Here is a 26,132-nt window from a genome sequence, read left to right as displayed (position 1 = left end):
TAGCACATAGCTGTCATATAAGCAGAACGTTTGGAATCAAGTTCTTGTAACGAATCTTTTGTAATTTGTGAAGGGTATTATAGCTTCGGTGCAACCGAAATTAAGGTTCTTTTCTTGTTTTATTTTTTTTTGTTCTGAGAAACCAAATGTATGTATAAGCTAAGTTAAAAGTGAAATTTAGAACTGAGATACCATTTTATAAAAAAAAAAAAAGTAATCACTGATAAGCAGTAATTAATAATAAAAATGCTAATCTATCAACCTTGTAGATTTTAATTTTTTAATTTCATAAAAAAATCTTCTTAAAAAAGTTAAACTTTAAGCTAAAATTACCTTAACCTATTGACAAAGTTTCTTGTTTCTTTTAAAGCAGTACCACAGAATAGAGCAAGCAGCACAGGAATGAGATAAATCTCACGTTTAACTACAACATCCAATCTTCTAAAGCTTCTGACTCAGGAAATAGAGTTACTACCGCCGGTACTTTCTGCGAAGTCGCCTGGTACTTGTTATCTCGTTGCACCTCTATGCATGTGGCCATGGCACGTACACTCAGTTGCGATATTTCATTGGGCATATAATAATCTGGCGATTTCGTAGGTGTTAGACAGTTCGTGGTGCGTTTGGTAGCGGCGTTTTGTACTAGCTGACGTGGACGCATTTTCAAAAAACTGGTGATCGAGGGCTGGAAATTGCGTTGCCTCTTTTTAAGGTTATCATATTTGTACCACTTTTCTGGTATCTTCGGTGTAATGCATGGATTACCCTGTCGCACGGGCACAGTACTGATCACCTCACGGGGCTTTAGATATGTTACAAATCGTTCCAACTCCGCATGACTCGAGTGTTCAGAGTACTCAATGCCTACGATATTTATTTCACCACGCAGTTGTGGTTTGCTATTCTTCTCCCAGCCGGATGGTCGAAATGCCAGCATAGCATCGTATTGCTGTTTAAATGGTCGAAAGTAATCGACCAGCGACTATTGAAAAAAGTACAAAAGTTGCATTAAAATCTTATATTCATAATGTTAGAAACATTGCTTATTTACCTGATAGCTGACTTTGGCAATCGATATCACATGCATTTCTGCTTTATTTGGATCATCAGACAGCAAATCACGCACTTCATCTAAATCCATTGATTGCAAAGCTTTCAAACGATTCTTCTCTGTCCATACTTTCAAATTAAACTCTTGCGCTATATTAGTCCAAAAACGCTCTTTTCCAATCACATATGAGCCGCAAACATACAAAACACGTGTTGTTGGACGCTTTTCGTGGAATTCTCTTATTATTCTCTTAGCGCGATCGATACTTTCATACTGTGAAGCAAAATTGTGTTTATGCGCTATATATGTGGTGTCCAGATATATTGTATCAATGTCATTATTCCAGAATGTCGGCTCGGACTCCATGTCAGGCGAGGCACGAAAGTCGCCAGTATGTAAAATACATCGGCCGGTGGACAATTTAAATATAAACATAACAGCACCTGGACAGCTAAATTAAAAAATGTCAAAATTATTCATATTTCATAATGAATGTAGATTTTACGCACTGATTTGCATCGATTGCAGTGACTTCAACATCATTTATCATCACAGGTTTGTTCAGTTCTATTTCGTTTATATACTTATTTTCCACTGATATCAACGCGCGGACCAAATTCGCTAAACATACATAAATGTTATAATACATTTGAAGTAAAGATATCAAATAACAATCTCACCAGTTATTGGGCTCACATACAATGGCATTTCGAATTTGCGCGTCAAACCTTGATAGTGGTCCGCATGAAAATGTGTAAGGAAATAGTGTGTAATGCCACTAATCTGTCCATACTGGAAAGCATCAACCGCAAAAGTAGTACCAGCTACTTTTTTATAGGGCGGACAAACGCGGAATTTCCGAACTCGTTTGCTTTTACTAGTGGAAGGTGTCTCAGTATGCGATATTTGTAAATCATTTTTTTCGTCAATTATAATAGTGTTTGAACAAGCTTTCTTATTAGTTAACTTTAAATTATTTATTTCTTTAGTTTGGTTTGATAAGGATGTCGAAGCAACAAGTTCTTCTGGTTCTTGCTTAACTTCTATTTGTTCAGATGCAACTATACTAATTTCCACTAACGACTTTGAAGACGTCTGGTCTGTGTTAATGAGTCTCCCATTTTCTTCTGTTTTTATATCCAAATTGCAGTCAGTACACTTTTGATGTGGTGTATTTACTTTTGTTTGCAACAATGTCTTACTAGTCGAACAAGTTGACGAATGCGAATCTCTGTGGTAAACTACATCCTCTTTCAAATTCGTTGTGGTGTTTTTATCGCATATTTCCTGTATTGGTATAGACACCATTGCTGCAAAGGGCATGTCGTTTTTAATACAATCACCAACTAAACGAGGAATCTCACATGTATCGGCAAACATTTCCTTATCAGCAGACTTATTTCGTTCACCGGATGCCACAAATGCTTTCTTAGTAACTGAGCAAGCAGCTAAGTCGTCATCAGAACATAAATCTATTAATTCCTCATATGAATAAGGCTTTGTTTTTCTTTTGGTCGGTTTGGTAGAGCTACGACTGGCATTCGTAGAAGAAGAGCGTTTGATAGCAGTTCTTTTTGAAGTATCGGCTGTTTTTGAAGCATCGATTTTCTTGGAAGTACTAATCGCAGTGGTAGAGCGTTTGGGATCGGTTGTTTCTGAAGTTGACATCATACCTGAGAAGCCACTGGGTGTTGAAACCGTTGTTGAGCTGCTATCGTCTTCCTCTATGAATAAACGTTTTCGACCTTTAATTTTCTTATTTCTGACTGTACGAACTTTTTGGGAAGTTTTAGTTATTTTGATTCCAGGCGCCGTTAAAAACAACTTCTCCTCCTTTACTGAAGGAGTTTCAATTTTGTATGATTTAGAGCAACTCTTGAAATAACTATCAATACGCAATTGACTTGCAGGTGGGTCTTTGAATTTTGTAGTCCTTTTCTTCGTTGTAGTTTTTATATTATCGGGAATAACTGTTACTTGAGTGATGTCCACTTTTGTTTCTTCTATGGGCTGCAATGCTCTTTTACCAATTGTTGTTGCAGCCTTCTTAGTTACTTTTCGTTGGGGACGATTTTGTGGTGTAATTATCGTGCTTTCAACCTTGCACTCAACTTTTCTTTCATCGTCAACAGAACTTTGGGAACTGCCATCCATTAAGTCTACAACCGCGTTATGCGTCATATTAATGTGTTTCAATGTGAATTATATTTTTATCATTTATGTATTTCACGGAGTGATAAAATTTAGTTTTGGAGCCCGCCTAATTTCACCTCTTGTTCTTACTTCAATATTATAAAACCATTCACAATAAAATGTTTATAAAAAGAGAAAATATCAAAAGGTTTCGTACTTGAGTATGTTACTGCACCAAATTAGCTTATTTACGTACAGATTAGTTATTTTTTTATATACTTATGTAAATTTTTCTTGTTTCATTGAAATACAATGGTGTAGAAAAACATTACACATCAATTAAACATATCTCAAAAAGTAGCAACCCTGCCTCTGACCTGTTAGTGGTAGTAAACAATCGACCGAAAGAAAAGAAAGAGCAAAGTTGCATTTCAGTTTTTCCGAGATTTTCAAAGCATTAAAAGGTGCATTCGGTTTGTAAGTTCGATTTCCTCATATATTCTGACTGGAATCGCATTTTCCAATATTTCCTAAACAGAAAGTGAAAATTTGCTTATTAGAATAAAACGTATCTAAAATATATCCATAATCAATGTGCATATATGTATGTAATTTGATTAAAAATGAGAAAATGAAAAAACTGGTATTCAAAGTTATAAATGAAACATGAAAAGAATAAATGAAAATGGAAAAATCTATAACACGAAGTGGAAATAAAGATGAAGTGTGAATGAAAATTGTGCTGCAAAGTGGAGTGTCGAGCGTGGTGGAGCGGAGTAGAACTGAAAAAGGAAATAAGCGGTGCGTGGAGTGAAACCGAAAGAACCGTGAAGTGATACTGCCTTGTAAAAGATAATTTTAATTTAAAAATAGGATATATAGATATGTAGACCATTAAAATATAGGGCGCATGTTAATATAAACAAAATTTAGATTTGAAAAATGTGAAGAAATCTGATTCTTTAGGTTCTGCTTCGTTGATTTGAATCCCTTTTGTCACTTGAGGAAGTACCTTCTATAATAAGAGTGGCTGAAAAAATAGATATGTATATAAATAAAATGCAACAAACAATGGAGTAGTAATGTAAGATGCTGTAAAACGTTTGTATTGTGTGGAAGTGAGGAGCATAGCGGCTGCAGTTACAACAATAAAAAAAGTTTACAAAGCAGAGCCACTACGTAAAAATAGGTGTGAGAGCAATAAAACGTTCAAGAAAAGAAGGGTCAACGTGTGTGGTGGTATATTACAAAGACGCTCAAAGCGAAATCTTCCGAGTGAGTATTGTGCAGATTGACCGGCTGACCGTGCCAGCAAATAACCGAAGACATACCTTGTCAATATAATAGCGAGTATATGCAGGGAAGAGGCTGCTAGATTACAAGTCTGCGAAAGCATTGAGTACCGCATAGTTGGTGATGGCGGCTGTAAAGACTTGAGCTTGTAACTGGGAGTAGAGCAGCGCACACGTAAAACCGGTGAGTTCAAGTAGAAAAGCACGCAAAAAACATAACATGTATAGTCGTTCCTACGTACGCAGACACATTCCGTGTATAAATAAATTAATTGACTACGCTGCAGCACATTCTTGTCTGTCATAATATGGAATTGGCGTACTGAGTTACAAAGATTTTTGTGTTCCATTTTATATATGTATGTATAATAAATATTAATATTTCACTATAGTAAAGTGAGTTACGAATTAAATTTTTAGTCAAGATGATAGAGATTGAAACACATTTTTGCACAGTACTTAGTTAAATCTCATTTACAAAACTTTAATTATATGTTGCTTGCATATATGTATGTACATATGTATGTGTGTGTGTATTAGTTCTCACAACAAGTTTAATTTAAATCGCTATTCATACATCCATGCGCACATAAATTATTTACCATATACTATGTGCCGAAATTTAACTCGTTGATTTAACATCACATCATTAGTAGTAATAGCTACAACGAAAGCTTCAGTATATAGTACGTCTACAACAACTCTATTAATGCTCACACGAACAATAAAATTTAATAATAAATTTTGATTTGGTTTTGTGTTATGATTTTGTACCTAACTTTATACCAGTTGTAACACTTGATGCTGTCAGCATTATTATAACAAAAAGTTAACTTTCTTAAGAATTGTTTTGATCTGAAAGCAGGAGCATTTAGTTATGTTTGTATATACATATGTAAATACGTACAATAATTTGCGTACATACATACATACATACATGCCTATTGGTGCGACGAGGACTTAACATCAGTGCTGGTGACGCCATGCTATACTAAGTTCAGCACAAATATTAAAACTTGTGTAGTTAAAGTGTTGTGTGCACGATAACTACGCTTAGGTGAGGTAATTTTATTGTAGTTTCTGAGGAAAAAAATTAGAAATTATATTTGTAAGCGTGAATGCATACTATTTACGAAAATATTTATAATATGAGGGGTCATTCATGTGATATTTGAGTATAGAAATTCTAAATATTGTTCTGAATAAAAGCTGACCTATGCGTCCGCTGAAATTTCAACTTAATACTCTTCTACGTTATGCCGATTGGGTTATATGAGTGTCGATTAAACTGAGCGTTCTAAAACTTGAACATTATTACCAAATAATATGGTTTATCATACCACTATTCTTTTAAAAATAAATATTTTAGAACAAATTTTTAATTATCATTTAATTTAAACATTTCAATTACTTGCTTCGAAATCTATGTATGTAAATGTTCTAAAAGCAAATATGTACACAAGTTAAACTAAATTATTAGAAGAAAATTTGTAGAGTGAAAATGTCTGAATTTAAATTTTTCTCTACCATCAAAAGTCACATATGTACATACATACATATGTACATAGGAAATATAAAAATATGCATGTATACAAATTTAAAATATGTTTCGCACATTTGCTTATACCCCAAAAGTTGGTGCCGCTGTTAATAAAACTTGTTTTTAGCCTCCAAAATAAAATGTGTAAACAATAAGTATTTCGGAATTTTGATTTTATATTCTCCAGAAGTTTTATGTATGTATGTATGTGTTTACATACATTAACTTCTATGTATGTATGTATGTAGCATAAGCCTAGTTGCTTTAAAAATAGTTTTTAGTACATATTTACGATTTTGTAATGTATGTATACTTATGTATATACATATATATGTATGTATGTATATGTGTACTGTAATTGTTCGAATCTATCATATTAATCAGCTCTCAATTATACTTTATATGTATATATGAATGCTTAATATTATTTTTTTTTACGCGAGTGTGGAAAAACGTGCTGCAATATTTGGCTTCTTGACCCCACCCATATTGCGCGCATCGCATTTCTCAATATTCAAACACTTGTTATTTATGTAATTTTTTATTGTCATTGCTGTTACTCGAGCAACTATCCCTCACTTGTTGTATTTGTAATTTTACAACAACGCCGCTTGATATATTATAGACAAATATGTATGTAAGTTATAAGGACAGATTTTTTAAAAATATACAGAATTTCCTGGTTTGACATGTACGAACATATGTATATACATATGTATATGTACATACATACATACATACATACTACTGAGCAAAACTGTCGTTTTTGAATTGTACATAATTCACAACTACTGTTGTTGTTGTAATATCTGGTCAAATAAAAAAAGTTTTCCATATAAGGACTTCGGTTTGACCGAAATCGGTTTCAAAAATTCAGAAAAAAAATTCGATGCAAAATTTCAGATCAATATCTTAAATACTGAACGTATACTTCCAGTATATACAGAAATAACGGCATGGCCTTTCTAAAAAATTATTTTACTGTTTTGCCGAGGAACTCAATTTTCGACCATTTTTGCAGCATTGGGGCCGAGGTCAATCCTCTCGAGCTTATCAGTGTAGACAAGCGCCTCATCTTAATCCAATAAAAAATAGGCCAAGCCAAAGGCGCTCGACGAGAGCTAATGCGCTCACCAAAAGCTGTCTTCAATAAATTGATTATTTCGTTGGCTTTATGGCATATAGCACCGTCTTATTGGAAACGAAGTTCGTCAACATCAACATCTTCCGATCCAGGCATTCAGGCATTCATCAAATCATGACTCCATCGCGACAGTGACTTTACGCCACACCAATAGCTTGGGGATAATCATCACTCCTACCATGTGAAACAAAAGTGAACTTTCTAGCGCTAAAAAAAATTTCTCGTGAAAATCGGGATCGGTGGCCATCACATTTTTGGTCTTTCTTTCTACCGCAAAATCTCCCAAAAAGTAGATGGGCACCACAGTTCCAATAGTCACGTCTAAAAACCGCACTGTACTTAACTTTCTTGTACACTTTTTAAGTAATAGAGATCTTGCGGCGATTTCGTACATTCGTGTATTTGTCTGCTTTGTATTTCACTTTCAATTTGCTGTCGGTCTTAATAGTGTTGTTGTTGCTTTTATTATTCCATCAAGAATTCCGCTTTAATAGCTTTTGATGTCTTTAATTTGGATTTATTCCAAATGCCGCAATTCCAGCGCTTGTACATACACTTGACCACCACAGCTGTTTGTTTTTATTGTTTGCTTCATTAGTATTTTCAAGCATAAGAAATCCAACGGTTAAAATCAGAAAGTATCACTGTAAAAACAAACATAGTATGAAAATACATATGTAATACTAGGGCGACCTAATAGATATCTAGACCTAACGCCCGTTGGCGCTACTTTGGTCAAATAAATTTACCATAGATTAGTATATTATAGTTGTTGTTGTTCATATTGATATTGCAGCGGCAGAAAGTTTTTTCCAACAATTTTAAAGGATACTGTTGAGTTGACAGCACATGGTCCTATTATCTAAGCCCAGCTGTGGTTTCGTAGATCCGACTTTCATTGGAACGGAGTGCATTCCCGCATGCAGCTGCTGTCAATTTAGCCGACTTACACTATGTTCAGACCGATTTCGGCTGTTGAGTGGTAATTTTATAGGATTAGTAGGATATCCTATAAATTTATCAAGTTTTCGCCATACAAAAATGACAGTTCAAAACCGCTCCATCGATGTGATTTGAAACTGATCCACTCTAAATATTTAAAAGAAGACGGCTTTTATTACAAAATACTATATGACAATGTTTTCTTTTAATAAATATTAAGCGATGTGAATTCTTGAATGGCAAAAACAGCTGTTTTATCATCTGTTCAACGGCAGTGAGAACGCGCTGATAAGTGAAGGGCTTAAATGTAATATAATCCATTTTTTTAATATTTTCCCATTTTTTGTTGGCTAAGTACCCAATGGACGGCCCTCATACATAGGGTGATCCATTTCAAGGTTCCCTACTTAAAAAATAAAATGTTGGCCGTGGTTACGTCTCAGATGGTCCATCCGTTGAGTCCAATTTTCGCTAACTCGTTCGAGTATTTCGACTAGTAACTAGTGAATGACTCCAGTCATGTTTTTCTCTAGGCCTTGGAAGCGAGATTGTCCGCATAGACTTTAGACTTTAATATACCCACAGGAAAAAACCTAACAGTATGATACTTCACGATCTTGGTGGCCAAATGACCGGCTCAAAACGTGAAAGTATCTGCTCACCGAAGTGTTCTCTCAATAAATTCATTGATTGATGTGTTGTGTGGAAGTGGCGCCGTCTTATTGAAAAAAAATGTCGCGTAACGGTTGCCATTGACGATTACGTTCTCAGCGGCACCATTGATCCAGAAATGGGACCGGTGAACAAAATCTGGCTCGAAAACGTCGAAACTGCCTGAGGTCTCTTGGGAAGGTCGCCCGGCGTCAGTTTTTGCAAAAGCTGTAAAATGCATGACTCTAACCACCGCTTTGCATGCTCAGCTAACGCTGGTCACATTTGACACTTCTCTCCCTATGGTCAGACCCCGTCGAAACAGCACGTTTCCTGGGTCTACCATTGGATGACCTCGGTGACAACTTATCTGAACCTTACCATCCTAACGGAGACTGGATAACCGTCGCAACAACAACAAAGTGATCTTAAAACGACATGAAGTGAAATAAAACCTTTAAATATGGTCAAAATATGTTATTTTTTTTTTTTTGTTTAATGAGGATAATTTTATGCCATTTATGATTTGAACAAAATGGCGGCCGTTTGCATATATACACCCCTTTGCGCAAATTTTTTATGACCACTCTGCAGTATTTCGGCTGGAGTTTCGGCTATATATCGCTGAATGTTGTCTTCGAGCTCCTCGAGCGTCGTTGTTCTATGGCGTAAACCTTTGATTTCTGACCCTGAATCTGAAGACGTTAAAGCGACCGGTGATCTTGGCGGTCAATGGGCCATTTCTCGAAATTAACGAGTCGCCAATATGGAATAGAGATCGTCCGCGTCGATTTCATCAAATTGTGAAAAAAGTCGGTCAGCATCGTTTTGGAAAGAAATAAGACCCGATTTGCCATACCACAATCCGCAACAAGCGGTATTTTTGAGGATGCAATTGCGTTTCCTGAATCACACGAGGATTGGACTCACCCCAATAGCGATAATTTTTTATACCCTGAACAGGGTATATAAAGTTTGTCACGAAGTTTGTAACACCCAGAAGGAATCGTCGGAGACCCTATAAAGTATATATATAAATGATCAGTATGTCGAGCTGAGTCGATTTAGCCATGTCCGTCCGTCTGTCCGTCTATCTGTATATATACGAACTAGTCCCTCAGTTTTTAAGATATCGTTTTGAAATTTTGCAAACGTCATTTTCTCTTCAAGAAGCTGCTCATTTGTCGGAACGGCCGATATGGGACCATTATAACATATAGCTGCCATACAAACTGAACGATCGGAATCAAATGCTTGTATGGAAAACTTTCACATTTGACAAGATATATTCACGAAATTTGGTATATGTATGTATATTATTTCCTAAAGCAACAATGTAATCTCCGAAGAAATTGATCAAATCGGTTAACTATAGCATATAGCTTCCATACAAAAACAGAAATGCACCTGTGAAGGGTATTTAGCTTCGGTGCAACCGAAGTTAACGTTTTTTCTTGTTTTGTTAGAAAAACGAAAATCATTATATGTACTATATGGGAGTTGGGGTATTATCGACCCGATTTTATCTATTTTTGCCAGTACCACATTCTATTAACATGCGACATACCAATAAAATGTTCCATGAAATTCATTAAGATACCTCACATATGTACATATAAATGTAAAGTAAGTCCCGGTAATAGTTATATGGGTAGACACAGAGATACATTGTTATGAGTAAAAAACCCTCATTTATCTTTCTGAGATAACTCACATGTTGGCCGATATATGCGGTAAAAATCACCCGGAAATTCAAAAAAAAAACTTTGTATTAGGTATAAGGGAGCTAAGAGAAGTATTGACCCGAATCAATACTTTTTTGACATACAGACATACCGTTGTCAGGAAAGGATTACCCCTCAATTTCAATTATAAATCAGCACTGGCGTATTTAGTCATTGATTTATCACAGTTTTAGTAGTTTTTAACGGTACCGTTATATGGTTAGAGGACGGGGCTATCTTCCAATTCCATTAATTTTTACCATGTCGGTAGGGATGCTTAAGAGACTTGTTCTGGGTGAATTTGGTTAATGTAGTTTAAGGGGTTACATGGATTTCCTCGGATAAAAAACAGATTTTTTCAACAAATTTTTTCTCATACAAAAAATGAAATATTTTATTAGACTATTAACAAAGAAATTCTGAAATTTTTAGAAAGACAAATTTTAATCTCGGCCATTGCGACGCCATTTCCGGTGACACCTCGGAAAAAAGATGGGCCCGCGTTGGCAGAATAACTCCTTACAGGACCATCTAACGTGAAAAAATACGTGTTTTAGCGAAACCTTAATTTAGAACTTGGACGAAGGAAAAAAACTGAAAATTAGAATTTTGGCAGACATTTTTTCAAAAAAATTAAAATTTCAGTGAAAATTTCGCGAATTTTTTTTTTCAAATAGTTGTCATCGAAAAAAATCCTTCATCCAAGTCTTTAAGAATAGTATTATATCTCAAAGTGCTGTGTAAAATTTCATGAAGATAGGTTGATTAGTTCGCAAAAAATCTTAACAGCCGACTTCAAAAACACAGTTTCGAGAAAAACGCGTTTAAAGACGGCGCACAAAGCCTAGCAAGCCTCGAGCGCACAAGTTCCCAAGGCTGTATCTCCGAAACTATTACTCGGATAAACTTGAAAATTTAGGACAATTTTCTAGAGGTGTTGTAGAATTCAATAAAACTATAAAAAATCGATTTTTTAAGCCCGTAATCCCATGTAACCGCTTAAATCATACATTTGTAACCTTGAAATTTTAATTCAAGTATACACAATAAAAAAAAATTGCTTAGCGCTATAAATGTCTATGGTCGAAAAGCAACCTCAAAGATTTGAAGAACACAATATTCCTAATTTAGCTTCCGAAAAGTTGCCCCAAGCTTAAATGAAGGGTAAGCAGCAACACATACATATGTACATTGCATATTTCTATAAATTAATAAATTAAATATTCGTTATATAATAAAGGCTTTCTTAATTTTACAGAATCAACGAATTTCACAATTCTAAATCCATGAAATCTACGCCCCAAAGCCAAAATTAATCATTCAATAACTATCGATGATGTAGCGAAATGCTGTAATAGAACATAATTTAACCGAAATCAACAAAGTCGACGACCCGCTGATAGCAGAAAAACTTTTACATCAACACATACAAACGCCAAAAAGTAGAGGCGAATAAACTCGTAAAGATTAGTGGATAAAAAAAATGTCAATGCTGCCACTAGCGGGCAGTGCCTCCGGTACACATCTACGTCCACTATCATTGACCGGCCCAGAGCGTGAACCTGTACAATTTACGGTTAATTTGGTTGGCGCACCGCCCGAAGTCGAGCAGCTGGTCGAACAAATCAAACACGTAGCCGAACAGTTTCTGTATCATTGGAAAACCTTCCCAATCGGTGAGTTTTGACACAAAATACATACACACACACACACTCACACTTATTTACGCTAAGCGTTGATGATCACACTGATTAACTTTATTGTTACTTTGTTTTGTTTTTCTTTTGCTGTTGCTGTTGCTGTTGCGACGATGTCATCGGTTTCGCAGTACTCCCGCAACCGCTATCCGCAACAACACTAGTACTGACCGTCAACAATGCAACGAACAGCGTCAGTAACCGCAACAAAACGCGACCGATTAATTTGCGCGACCTATTTATAGCGCCGCCCTTTGATGAGTTGGATGCCGTTGCATCGGATGGCAGCGGTGAACCGCGACGCCTCACCAATTCGCAGCTGAAGTCATTGCGCGAGTCTGGGTGAGCCACTTTATCGATTTTATAATCGCCTATAAGTTTGTGTTTTTTTCTCTTTCTTTCTTTTGTTATGTTTTTTCTTATTTCTGGTTTTTGTGTTTTTTGTTTTTGTTTTTGTCTTTTTTTATTTTTGTTTTTGTTATTTTCAATTGTGATTTTTGTTTGTTGTTGTGAAAAATATTTGTTTCCCTTTTTGTTTGCATTCTCTCGGTTATTATTGCTAACAATGCGGGTCAATTTATTTGTTTATGTGCTCATCTGCTAGCGCTTGGGTACTAAAGTTGAGCTAAAAACAATTATGTAATTTTATTTAAGAATATTTAATAATTTTCTATTACTCGCATTAAATTAATAATTAATTTGTATTTATTTTATCAATAAAATCACGGCTTAGCATACAGTCATCAAAGTCAGCTCACCGCTCAGGCTTGGCTTGGCAGAGATTTTCTCAAATAAACTCATAATTAGATCTTTCGCTATCAATTTGCATATTTCTTTTTATTTTACACTCTTTGCATTACACACCGTTCAGCGTTGCTGCAAATTACAAACATTTTTTCGAATCGAAATTTGGTTTTAATAAACAGCTGATTTTCGTATTTTTGCTTTTCTTCCTTAATTTATTATTCTAATTGTATGGCGCTTGATTTTTTCCTTAGTAATAATATCACTTTGCTATTTTATATTCGTTTTACAATTCTGTATTCAATATCACATCATGTTAATCTCTTTTCTGTATTTCCTAAAATCGAAAATAAAAAATTCAAAATATTTGCAATTGTTGTAAAATATACGCGTAAAGCTTGCAAAAGGATAAATACGGCAAGCCAAAGAAATTAACTTTGGCACAATTGGAAACAATACGTAAAAATGGGTAAATACCGTTCAAATAAACAAATTCAAAATATTCATACACACATACATGCATATATTTGCCTTTTTGTGTACATTTTCAATAATTTTTTTTTGTTTACAAAATAATTAATTTCGATTTCAATGTTTTGTTTATTGAGCTGCGTATCAAATACCTGCGTTACATATGTACATATGTAGAGGCCAGTTGTATGTATAGTCAAGATATACATAAATACTATCATACATATATTCATACAATTCCATATTTGCTTTTTTGTATGTGTTTATGTTAAAATGAATTTAAATTAATTCCATGTTTCAAACACTGACATTTATGGGCATCTTCAAAAATCGAGTTGTTTCAGAATGATGTGCACTTCCCCTAAAAGCTTATATTATTGTATTAAATGGCTATAATGCCGTAATTGCAAACGAGTTGTTAACGCAATATATTATATCCACTTGTGAATTTCAAAAAATTAAATATTTTTAATACTGAGTAGTCGAAAAAGTCTTTTTGTATTTCTAATCAAACTTCAACTTATTTTTTTATATTTATAATAATATATAAATAAACAAATATGTACCATTTTGGTCGACCACTTTTTGCCATTTTTCCGCTAGAGACATTATTCCATCAGTGTAAAACTTTCATGAGAGTAAGTCGAAATTTCGAAATTTCCAGTACGGAAGCGAACGAACCATTGTTGTGCTACACGAACTGATACAGCATCGTCTCCGTAAACTTCACAAATTTCATTGATGGTCGCCATAATCGCGTGATATTCTTCCCTTTTTTGTTCTCGTGCCAGTGGGACAAAAATTTCAAAATATAGCGCATTTCTTCTCTTATTTTCTCACCCATTTTTGAACAAAAATCTTGCTGACTAAGAATTTTTTGTGCTGCAACAACTTGAGCCGGATTTCCTTTGAAAAATCATTAATTTTTTGAATGGCTTAAATAAGAAAAATCTCATTGGTCAGGCTTTCCAAAAATAAATATATGGTTTATGACACAATAAGACTGGTAGCACTGAAGATATACGACTGCAACGACATCTCTAGACACAATACGAAAAGACTTTTTCGACTACTATACTATATTCTGTATATTTCGGCTATATAATCATTTTATAACTAAAACTCAAAATTTGTTTCAAGGTGACGATATACAGTATAAAAGAATTAAAATTAATCCCAAATACTGATTGAAAGATCCCAAAACTATAATTAAAAATAGAAGGTCTAATTTTTAATCTAAAATGTGGAAATTTAAAAATCGCTACCTTCACTGGAATACATTGCGATGCCTCAAAAAATTTGCTGCTTAATTCGTTCCAAACTCGTTGCTCCTCTTTTGTACAAAATAATTAAACTTGTTGAAATTTAAACCAAAATCTTGACGATTGTTTCGAAAGCTTTTCGAAAGTCCCCGTTATAATTTTGCCAAAATCACTCCATAGCATTGTCTACTTCTATTTATCTACCAATAAGCAAAATATTAGTTACTCACCAAATTCAAAAAGCACAAAAACGAAATAAAAACGCTCTTACAACAAAGCAATCGGCTCATCTGCTCCTCATCCTCACCCATTTGCTGAGCTGCCTGCTCGCTAGGCGTTTGACATTTCTTCGCTGACATTTTACGCATTCGCGGCACGCATTCCTCTTTAATTAATACGCATACAAACCACCGAACGAAATAAGAAAACAAAAGCAAACACAACAAAAATAAAAACGCAATTTCCTTTTTACCAGGAGCTGCGCAGCCACAAAGCAATTACTTAACATGTACATAGCTCGCATATGCATTTGCTTAGTAGTTTGTCAGCATGTCAAGGCACATTTCACATTGAAGCGCCGCTAACGCAATAGTACGCCCATAAACACCACACTTTAGTAGCGCACTTCGCCGGAACTGATTTGTTTTTATTGATTTCCGCATACTGCAGTTGCCCACCTTCCTTCTGCTTTGCATTTTTCCTTTTTCAAATTTCTCTTCTCTTGACTTTTTGACACAGTGAATTCGATGTGCCCAGCTTGCACTTTCCCGGCCAGGTGCACAAGTGGCGACTGTCGCAGCTGCTGCAGAAGGGCACATTGCGCGCCCATGATTCCTTCCTCAGCGACTTGGCGCTGGCCGCGCGTTTCATTGTTGTGACGGCGCGTGCGCGCATTTTTGGACATTTCTTTTCGGTAGTGCACGCCGCGCAAGCGCTGCTAGATGGTATTATCAAGCTGGTCGATATGTTTATCGGTATGTAAAGTATTACAAATAGCAAAATTAAAATAATAAATATTGCTTTTGTGTTATTTTGTAGGCGTGCCGGCATTGCTCGCGCATAACTTGGATTATAAAATCAAGGAGGAGCGCTGCCGCTTTCTAATCGCGGAGCTTGTGTGCCGCGTAAGTGTAGCAATAAATGCCAAAATACTCTTGTTACTTTGTACGTTAAATAACTTTCTTTTGAAATTTTAGCCCGAATTCGAGGACTGTCTGGATGGGCTGTGTTCGTACGTGCGCAAAATGCTGCGTCGCGCCACAATGGAAAAATTCGATTTCAATAGCTGTGAGGTAACGCAACCGGTTCCATATCTCTTTCTCACGCCCAAGGGTCAGGAGATTGATTTGCGCCTGTTCTGTCGTGACGTCATGCGCAAAGCATTGCCGGTGCTTATCGGCATATTGGAGCGCGAGACACGCGGCTGGTTTCTGCACTTTCGCGAGCGCCTCATTGCAGAGCTGCGCGCCAAAAAGCTCAGCGACAAGGAAATCGAGGAGGTGAGCAATTAATAAATTTTATTTTAATGTTAATATTAATGCTAAAAAATTTGTTGATAGGAAGTAAATGAGGCGGTTATGAAGGAATACCTGCAACGCGTCTACTCCTCCATACTATCGAATCCCAAATTGGCGGAGCTGGGTGATGGCATTCCCGAACTTCTAGTTCAACAGGCACAATCTGTTGTGTTCATGTACAAGGCGATGGATAAAGTGCAGAAGGATATTAAGCGCACTCGCGAAGATCATCAGAAATGTCTTGCCAACGATCATTCGGTTTTGTCGCGTGTCGCGCCTTGGCTACGCTCGAAATTGCGCAAAGCCGAGGAAAGCAAACTCAGCAAATCCGCCTGGTCGGCACATGAGGAGGCGCTAAAAATGTGCACCAAACATAATTTGCACCAAACTGCCTATTTTCTTAGTCGCGACTTGGCGTTCATGAAAGAGCGCGAACCAGTTCTACTCAAGGAGCTTAAGAATGCGAAAACGCCGACGCGCAGCTTCCAATGGGCTTGCCGTATATGGTCGCCGAGTGCTTGGATAATACGACGCAACTTTCAAGGTCAATCGGATGTGATACCTACAGTAATTAGTCAGCAGGCTACCTCGATCGTAACGCCACGCTCTGATCCCAGTCAGCCGGTATTCTTGGTGGAGAAGGAAATCATACGTACAACCAGCACGCGCTGGCCACTTTGGCGTCTACTAAATTTACTGCAGCGCACCTGGTGTTGGACATGGAACATGATGTTTCTGCTCGGCATATTGGTGCCCTGGTGCAGTCCATTAGGGTTGCGTGCGCTCTTCTGTGTGAAGCCGTTCATGCCGGACTTGGAGCTGTCGCAGATCAATGGCACTCTGTTTCCGCGCAAGACCAGCATTACGCAGACGATGGCCTCACGCTTGATCGAACTCTGGCGACACATATCAAAATCACGTACACACTTCGAAACGGAACCGGACACTGGTGAGTTTACACAATTCTGCATTGCTTTAGTTTACATGAAATTACCGTCCCTGTTCCTATCGATTCGTAGGCTTCATTGGCAAAGGACTGACGCGCAACTTAAATCGAGTGTGGAATTATTTCTTTAAGGGCTTTCTCGGCACTCTTATCATACTATTCGCATTTCCGTTGATTTGCTTAGCCACCAGTTTTCTCAGTATTGCATTAGCGCTGACCGCGCCGCTTTGGATTCCTATATTTACAATGCTTTTGCATCTCTATATGATACTCATTTACGATTTGGACTGTCCGGATAACTCGCGCAATCGTTACTGCATACTCTTGGAGGCTGTTATTTGGAACGTTATGATACAGGGGCTTTTACAACCGGTTGCAGCCGTTTTGGTCGCTACGTTCTGCTGTCCGCTGGCATCGAGCATAATTTTAGTTGGTAAGCGTCGCTAAGAGCGCTTGTAAATTAAATGATTTCCCGTTTTCATTCTCAAACTCTCTACATTTTTTGTTTAGTTGGTGTGGCCCGCTTCTCGCTCCGACTGCTATGGGATTCTTTGACGTTTCACTTGTTCATAAAAAAATGTGGCCGTGTACCGGCTTCCGATAGCATTGCTGTCAAGCGTATAGCTGGACCGGGCCTAGCGCTCGACTACTATTTTATCATCAAACCCGAACAAGCTTTGGCAGCGTTTGAGGCGAAAATGGAGTTGGACGAACTTCAGGCATATCAACACGCCATGGAGCGCATCATACTGCAGCCGCAAAAGGATTTCAGTCAATTCGTAGAAGCCTGCTTTGGTCCATTCTCGGCACAGCTGGCGAAGACAGGGCCGTATATGACACTGGATCGCGAGGCACACGATCTAATGAGCACCCTACACGAAAAGTTGGAAAAGCGGAGACGAGAACTGCAAACCTCGCTGACAACACAGGTGAAAACGCGCATAAAATTAAATACCAAGGAGTTAAAGGTTAGTGTGAATTAAAAAAAAAACTAAATCCGGGGCTTTCAAAGAAAGCACTTGCTGCTTTTCCAGATTGCCATACAACTGGCCGCCCATATATTAGAGAAATGTTATCCGTCACATGTTATTGCCAGGCTGTCCATTAGTGAAGATGACTTTTGGGATAATAAGGTAAATCGCAAGCAACTTTACTGCTAGTTAAACGCAAACTCACGATGTTCTTGCTTTCATTCCCATTCGCAGGGCCTTAGCGTAAACGATTGGCCCGGTCTGGCCGGTCTCATGTATACCGAAATATTTAGCTTAGATTTTCTAACGCCATTGACTGAGAACGATACACATTTTAAACTAGAACCGCATCCCTCGCTCGACTTAACACGTTACACAGAAATGGTACAAAACGCTACCGATGTGATAGGTTCCAAAGGTTTGGATTTGCTGGGTAACGTGTACGCGCCGCGTGGTAATGTGCAAGTGCATTTGCCATTCCTCGAAGTGACGGCCTTCAATCCGCGCTCCAGAATCACGCTCAACTTCAGGAAGCCAGAAAAGCGGTGAGTGTAGTTCAATTTTAATACATAAGTAATGCTAATTAAGATTACTGTAACTTATCACTTACATTACACCGTAACAGAGACATGTCCGTCGGCTTGACGACGCCACGTGTGCGCGCACACCGTTCGCAAAACGCGAAAGCGCCAGAGCCGCTGAAACCTTGGCGTCCGTGGAAAAAGAAAACGGACGAGAAGAGCGTCACGGAGAAGTTGCTTATACCGTTACCTGTGCCGCATCCTGTGCACATTGCCATCGCTATACACAATCGTGACTCCGAAAATCCTATACCGCTCGACTCGGAACTTGTGTGGGAAATACTCAAGTCAATCGAGGATTGTCAAGGCGGTGATGTGATGGTAAGCACACCAGCATCAACTTCTCTTTATATCAATTACACTGATTTATCTAATGTTTCGCTTATTGCAGGCTGTACAATCAGTTGCCCGCTATCGCGGTGTTGTAACAGAATCTAGTAACGACTCCTTAGCCACTAGTAGCAGCATTGGCAGCACACGTGATTCCGGTTCCGGCTCAGGCATTGTTGGCAACGGCACCGAAACATTGCCCTGCGTTAACCGTGAGGTGAGCCGAACGCACGTGCCTTCAAATGCACCCTAAATAACAGCGAATTATTTGTCTTTCAATAGGTTTGCACGCAGGTGAAAGTGTCCGAGGAGCCGGTACAAACGTCCGGCTTCCATTGGACGCTCAGCAATTGGGGTGCCGCGCAAACGGCGCGACGACGCACCAACTCGAATGTGCGCGTTGACTTAGCGAGCCCTGAAGATATATCACTGGACACAGACAGTTCGCGCGCCGTCTTCAACGCATACGGCACAACGGTTTAAGACGGCCGTCTAGTGTATAGGGCGGTACGTCTGCGCAAAGCAGCTAAAGTTAGCTAATAAATTATAAGAATGGTTTTTAATTTACATATAAATTGGCAAGTATTTTATATGCAGCATATGAATGCGCGTCAATGCGCGTGGTTTTGTATGTGAAGTAGTTGCAGCACTGACAGCAGACGTTCATACAACGAGTGTCATATGTTCATGCGCATACATTTCCATATGCATTCGTTCATATATAGTATATATAGACACATACATATGTATTGATGGAGCATTCATAGTAGTTATATACATACATATTAATCAACAGGCATATACATATATATTTGTATAACATAGCATATACACATACATTATAAATTTACAATGTGCAACGCGCATACATACAGCTAACTGCTGTATGACTATTTTATTGTACATCCATATAAGGCATCTAGTCGTGCGAACAAAAAGTAAATATTAAGTGAGCCATTTCAATATTTCCATATTGACATTGTAGTTGCACTTCTTGCATTGGTCAGTTGTTGCAACAGTTTTTTGCTTTACTTTTTTAGAAAACTTTTTTCTTTTTTTTTCTTTCTGCGTACATTTTTTACAAATTCGTTAGAGAAATAATCAAGTTCGGTAGCGTAGTCCATGAAACGATTTCATATAAATAAGTGCTTGCTTTAATATGCCATGCTGGCAATGAAAACTCATTTTCTACTTTATATAGTTACTATATAACATACATATTTACTCAAATTGAACTCGAATATCGCACTTATGTATATTACGTAATATTTTTTTTTTTTATAATTTTACTTGCAGCTCTCTTCTATAGCTCTAAGTCTATTTATTATAAGAGTATCCTTTAAAGCCATTTTGTTTATGGCAATGCCGTTAGAACTCTACTTTTTTACAAGTGTTAACACGAAGTACTATTTTTTTATTAGTTTTAATTTTTTTTTTTCATTTTTTATATTTTTTTTTATGTTTTTTTATTTTTTTATAATATTTTTTTTTTTATTTTTTTATTATTTTTATTTTTTTTTATTACCTTTTATTTATTTTGGTTTCACTTTAGTGCACCACAAAAGAATTTTTTGCAAATAAATGGTCTCGGTTTATGAATTATCCACTTTTAAATAAATTTAAATAAAGCGCGTATGGCTTTTTAATAAAGTTCTCATTTAAATCTTAGCAGCTTCTTTCGAGCGCACATTCATTAACAATTTCGCAAGAATTTTTTACGGTTTTATTTATACTTTCCGCATATTGCCATTATAATGTCATTTCAAGCAATCATAGATACTGCATTTCCTAAATCATTCGCTGCAAACTAGTTACGTCTGACGGAAAGTGGATGGTACAGCAAAAATCTATTATCTAGCCGTAGTCAAAACGCCCTTATAAGAACGCAACCAAAAATTTGAATGAGATTTACATTTTAAGTAGCAACAAAACTAACAAATTAATGTTAATTCTATATTATTAAATTATCAATACGAATTCTATGTACGAATATATTATATACATAAATGCAATTTGGTAACAAATGAAAAACAAAACAATACAGAAAATAATAATTATTATGAAAGTCAAAAGATGTTGATCAATAGCAAATATAAGTAATACGACATTTACAATTTATATACAAGCGATGAATAGTTATACAAATATTATACATAAAAATATTAATAGATATTTACATAAAACTATTAACCTTAACCCTAGTCCTTCCCCCGTCTGCGCTTATCAGCTAGCTTTGCTCTCCTTTCAGCGGTCTCCCCGGCACCTGAACCACGCGCTGTGGTAATAAAAAGCAAACAACTTAGCTTCACAAAAAACCGAATACAAACAAGCCTATGTCAAACATTAAATTATAATTACGAACTTTTAATTAACAGCAGATGTGAAGTATGAAGTTTAAGTGAACATTTTTGCAAATGATATTTATATTTAACGAAAAATATGCTAATTATATTTATATATATGTAAGTATGTTGTTAGCAGCAATACAAAAATGTATGCAGAGAACAGTTAATATGGGCGCATACATGTTTAAACGTTGGATAAAAATTATGAATAAATTATATATATTTATTGGCGCGGAAAGGCACAACACATATTAACACGAACAAAGGAAAAAACAACTTAATTACCATATAAACCACCTGTCAATCAGTCATTTGCAACACATGCGCTAATTCCCACAAACAATTCCACGTACTTCTATTAAAACATAAACCTGTGTACAAGTATTTTATTTATACAGACAACTAAATTTGCCATAGTTGTATGTATATTTATGTTTTTTTATAATATTTCACATTCGCTAGTATTACCTGAGTACAATGCAGACAACACACACACACACACACATAAGCGTAAAATTAAATAACAAATATTTTCACACAATTTTGCCCAGTGTTATCTTCTATTATACTTTTATGCATATTTATATATTATAAAATATTTTGTTTTTGTAAATAATTTAATATTTTACAAACCTCGAAATACGGCCACCACTATAAAATATATTTGTTTTTATTTACACATGTACATCATATAAAATATTTACATACATACTAAACATATTAAATTAAACATAAATTTACATTTAAGTGCATAATGACGAAGAATAAATATTATTACTGCAAAATGAACAAAAAGTTGATACAAATTTAATTCTGATAGCGATTTGCATTAATGTAAATGCGGCTGATTTAAATGTGAAATATGAACACGATTTCTAATAAATTGTAGTGTTATGAATATAATGTTGCAAACAATAATAAAAAACATATGTTTATTTAACTGTTTAAAGGAAAAAGCTGTAGAAACACTTTGGAGAAGAGATAGTAAGTAGTGTACGAATAAAAGAGTATTGTTATCAATGCAAATTTTACAACGACAATGTTTGCTAAAGGATTTAATAAGTGTAAAAGCATTAACACCTTTTTGGTTAAAAGAAAGGTCTGTGTGCATTTGGTTCCAACTGAATTAAAGGAACACCGAAAAATTGAACGGAGTTTGGTTGAAAATACGCATTGCTCACATCAAACACCTGTCATATTCGCCTAATCTAACACCATGTGTCTTCTTTCTATTTCCACAACTGGAAACCAATATAAAAGGAGAATTCTATGTTTTTATTCCAGCCACTTAAGCAGCAAAAAGATCTATGCAAGTGCTGGTTGAGCGTATTTTTACTAAATAATAACTTTCAAAGGTAATATGAAGTGCATTCTATCCAATATTCAAAAAGTTCGATTATTTTGATAACACTCCTTGTATACTAATAAACTTATCTGTTAGAATTTCAATCGGGATTTAGAAGTATGAGAACGCGACTTACCTTCTTAACGGAAATGCTACGGAATATTCCATGTCTCCAACTGACTAACCGAATTTGTTTGATTTGATGTATTAAAAAATTTGTCTTGAAGACCATTTTGGCGTTGCATTATATTTATATTATTTTATGAACACTACTTTTTCTTCCATTTAATAAATGCTTTTAGCCAATATTGCATCACGCCTTCCACCTGATAATCGGAGTTCTTCATTTCGCGATAATTTACTTGCTCTTTAAAACGAACATGTAAAAATTTGTTTTTATCATTTACATCCTTATTAACGTACACATTCTTATTAAAAAGCACTACAATTATTAGTTTTAATTTAAACTTGCTTTCGCTGAGCGCATGCCACTTCACCGAATCCCAAATTGAATCTGTTAATCTGTTAAAAATCGGGGGATTCTTCACGTTGCATTTAATCAACACATAATTGACACTTATTATTACACAGAAACACAATATATAAATAGATATCTTGAATACAAATTTTATTTGTAAATAAAAGCGGATATCGAAGACTTGCTTGCAAATTTCCTCTAGCACTTAAAAATTAAAACGCGCCATTTTGAGCAGCTGATACACAGGGTGACATCGATTTTTAAATATTGTACGAATCAACACAAAAGAGAGTTTCCGCTTAGAATATAAACAGAGAACGTATATTTAATACAATATACGTTCTCTGATATAAATACAACTTGGTATGTTTATGGTATATATATATATCGGTACACTGCTGTCTTACGCTGCCGCTTAATTAAATTTTACAGTTGAAATGATCTATATTAATCTAAGTAAAAAATTTATCATATTACCATTAACTAACTAAATGGCTACTTTACAATTTACAAGAAAAAAATTATGTGCGTCGGCCGGGAATCGAACCCGGATCAACTGCTTGGAAGGCAACTATGCTAACCATTACACCACCGACGCAACAAATTATTTTTCGCCAAAGGAGCTTTTTGATATTTAGGCAAATGTTTGCAACACAGCGTGAGTCAAAGGAATACTTCTAAAAATATTAAGGTTTACAGAGAAATTCAGAAGCAAGAATAATTATTTTTATTTATTTGTATGACAATTAGAAAATAAATAACGGCGCTATTTTACGCAAGTATTACAGAATTTTTTTTGAATATTTATTATTTGTATACCGAAATTGATAATTAGTGCAAACAAAATTTGCAGAACGTTCACAGTGTTCAAATATGTAATGGAAGAGAAGGTAGATAGGTGCGTCGGTGGTGTAATGGTTAGCATAGTTGCCTTCCAAGCAGTTGATCCGGGTTCGATTCCCGGCCGACGCACAACAAAGTTTTTGCTGTAACTCTTCATTTTCCTAAATTAAAAAAAAAAAACTTTACGATTTCATGCAGCAAATTGCTTTTTTATTGCAATAATTAATATATAAATTAGTTATAATAAAACAAATAAAAAATTATTGAATGGAGTCTAATAAACATGTGCGTATATATTGAACTTCAAATTGAGCGCTTTACAGCCAACCGCCGGAGCCAGCACCACCACCAGCCGATCCCTTGCCACCACTGCTCGCCCATGGACCTAACGACTGCACATTGGGTACGTGATTGGTGCCTGCCGTTATGGGACTGAATGCCACATCCTTGGTCAAGGTAAGATGATGTGCCGCGCCAGCATTACCGTTACGTGTATATTGTCCCAGTTTGGAGGCTTCATATTCGGTTTTCTGTATCTCAGCCGCTGCGGCATGTGCCGATCGTTGCAATGCCGATGCTGCTTCAGCTTCACGCGCCGCAGCAATACGTTGTTGATGCGCTACAGCGGCCTTCGAGGCGGCCAAACGTTGCTGCGCCAACACTACAGCTTGTGCGGCAGCCGCTGCTTCGGAGCGTTGAATAGCGGCTGCGGCCTCGGACTTCTGTGTAAGTATGGCGGCAGCTGTTTCCTTCTCCATAGCCATGCGTTGCTGATTGAGCACATTCTCTTTAGCGGCCTGCATTTGTTGTTGCGCAATTAGTACATTGGCTGAAGCTTGCTTTGCCGAAGCAATGGCATTAGCCACCTCGCTGGGTGACGGCGCCGAACTGTGACTGGCAGCACTGCAATATAAGCATATTGAGAATTCAAAATATTTATGATCAATTTTTATTTAATATTGTTATTGTTTTACAAGCTCTTCCAAGGATTCCAGCCACTGACTGCTAGGGCCCCAAAACCACCACCGAAATGTGCATCATTGCCGCCGCCCAACCAAGGACTGGCGCTGATAGCTACTGTATGCCCTGACTCGCTGCCAAATCCAGACAGGCTGCGACGATTCAAGGACTTCTCCGGTGTTAACGGCTTTACCTCCACATTTCCCTCACCTGCACTTATGGCAATGCAGCCGATGGCGTACAACAAGAAGACATGTGTAAACTGTGGAAGATAATTTTTTTAATGCCTCGTTTGCTACGAGCTTACCAAATTTTACTGACCATATTTTTAGTGGACATTTTCGTATTTGAATTCTTAATCCGTTAGTTAGCTGCTGGCTGAAAGTGGTATGGAGATCTCAAATTTTAGTTATATTCAAGCTTAACTGCTGAAACAAGTCGAAGACACAAACTGAATAATCTCTGGAAATGCGAAGCCTTTTTATACAGATTTTGCTTGGCTATGCCCATATCAGCCGCTTGCAAAACTAGCACAACAATAATAGCAAATCTTCCAATATCTCTGCACCCCTGGATAACTGCGTATGGACGAGCTGCTGTAATAAAGATGTGTGCGTCAAAGGGACTGCTGCAAACGGTCACGTAGAACAGTTTATTTTCTGCACCTTTCGCTTTCCTGCTAACGCCAATCAGCCGCTCTCTTCGCCGTGGTCTTCAGCGTTGCTTTAATATTTGAGTTAAGCTTTCGAATTACTACAAAGTAGATTAAATTAAATCGCCGAATTGACAGGAAACGAAATATTTTGATTAACTATACAAACTTAACCGGTTCAATACAAAGAGCGGTGCAGGCGCCAGTGGCAGCCCACTTTGCCGGAATTTCAATGAGTGTTAAGTGATGTTAGCATACTTATTGAGCGGTTTAACCCAATAACAGAATTACATGCATATATATAATTATAAGGTGGTATCATACTTGGCCCACTCTCTATTGAATAATCATCTTCCGCATTGCATAATGAAAAGTTTAATGCAAACTGATTACCTTATATAATATTATAGGCATTATAAATATTGTAAAGAATTAAAACTAAATTGTGATATATTATTTGAAGCCCTTCAAATGTTTATTGCTTAGGCCGAGCCAATTGGGATCTATTTGCTG

The 26,132-nt window shown here is 36.5% G+C and overlaps 3 protein-coding genes and 2 non-coding genes across 9 annotated transcripts; 2 read left to right on the top strand and 3 right to left on the bottom strand.

Moving 5' to 3' along the window:
- Positions 1 to 255: 255 nt before the first annotated feature.
- Positions 256 to 3,350, bottom strand: LOC126751583 (uncharacterized). The gene is made up of 4 exons (XM_050461964.1): positions 1,732 to 3,350; positions 1,561 to 1,672; positions 1,052 to 1,502; positions 256 to 982 (listed from the first exon to the last, which is right to left on the bottom strand). Exons 1-4 carry the CDS (start codon positions 3,230 to 3,232, stop codon positions 425 to 427), a joined length of 2,622 nt encoding a protein of 873 aa, XP_050317921.1. The 5' UTR covers positions 3,233 to 3,350; the 3' UTR covers positions 256 to 424.
- Positions 3,351 to 3,612: 262 nt separating this feature from the next.
- On the top strand, positions 3,613 to 22,414 carry LOC126751581 (uncharacterized). Of its 5 annotated transcripts, none has more exons than XM_050461960.1 (16): positions 3,613 to 3,985; positions 4,151 to 4,660; positions 11,736 to 12,153; positions 12,306 to 12,516; positions 13,316 to 13,387; positions 15,390 to 15,625; positions 15,690 to 15,775; positions 15,848 to 16,150; positions 16,211 to 17,117; positions 17,188 to 17,547; positions 17,625 to 18,082; positions 18,149 to 18,247; positions 18,320 to 18,630; positions 18,711 to 18,987; positions 19,058 to 19,213; positions 19,279 to 22,414. In XM_050461960.1, the coding sequence occupies exons 3-16, from the start codon at positions 11,961 to 11,963 to the stop codon at positions 19,477 to 19,479; spliced, it is 3,870 nt and encodes a 1,289-aa protein (XP_050317917.1). In that variant the 5' UTR covers positions 3,613 to 3,985; positions 4,151 to 4,660; positions 11,736 to 11,960; the 3' UTR covers positions 19,480 to 22,414. The 5 variants fall into 5 exon arrangements, with proteins under 5 accessions (XP_050317917.1, XP_050317916.1, XP_050317918.1 ...); XM_050461959.1 differs by having other exon boundaries at positions 3,613 to 4,029; XM_050461961.1 differs by having other exon boundaries at positions 3,613 to 4,459; positions 4,532 to 4,660.
- Positions 22,415 to 23,690: 1,276 nt separating this feature from the next.
- On the bottom strand, positions 23,691 to 23,762 carry Trnag-ucc (transfer RNA glycine (anticodon UCC)). The gene has a single exon. It is a non-coding gene; the product is annotated as a tRNA-Gly (tRNA).
- Positions 23,763 to 24,064: 302 nt separating this feature from the next.
- Positions 24,065 to 24,136, top strand: Trnag-ucc (transfer RNA glycine (anticodon UCC)). The gene has a single exon. It is a non-coding gene; the product is annotated as a tRNA-Gly (tRNA).
- Positions 24,137 to 24,289: 153 nt separating this feature from the next.
- Positions 24,290 to 25,507, bottom strand: LOC126751584 (uncharacterized). Its single transcript, XM_050461965.1, has 3 exons — positions 25,289 to 25,507; positions 24,982 to 25,229; positions 24,290 to 24,910 (listed from the first exon to the last, which is right to left on the bottom strand). The coding sequence occupies exons 1-3, from the start codon at positions 25,304 to 25,306 to the stop codon at positions 24,325 to 24,327; spliced, it is 852 nt and encodes a 283-aa protein (XP_050317922.1). The 5' UTR covers positions 25,307 to 25,507; the 3' UTR covers positions 24,290 to 24,324.
- Between the last annotated feature and the right edge of the window lie 625 nt (positions 25,508 to 26,132).

Source organism: Bactrocera neohumeralis, chromosome 2 (genome assembly GCF_024586455.1).
Source record: "Bactrocera neohumeralis isolate Rockhampton chromosome 2, APGP_CSIRO_Bneo_wtdbg2-racon-allhic-juicebox.fasta_v2, whole genome shotgun sequence".
Taxonomy (NCBI): domain Eukaryota; kingdom Metazoa; phylum Arthropoda; class Insecta; order Diptera; family Tephritidae; genus Bactrocera; species Bactrocera neohumeralis.
Note: the sequence above shows the minus strand (reverse complement) of the source record. Positions and strands in the feature narration are given on the sequence as shown.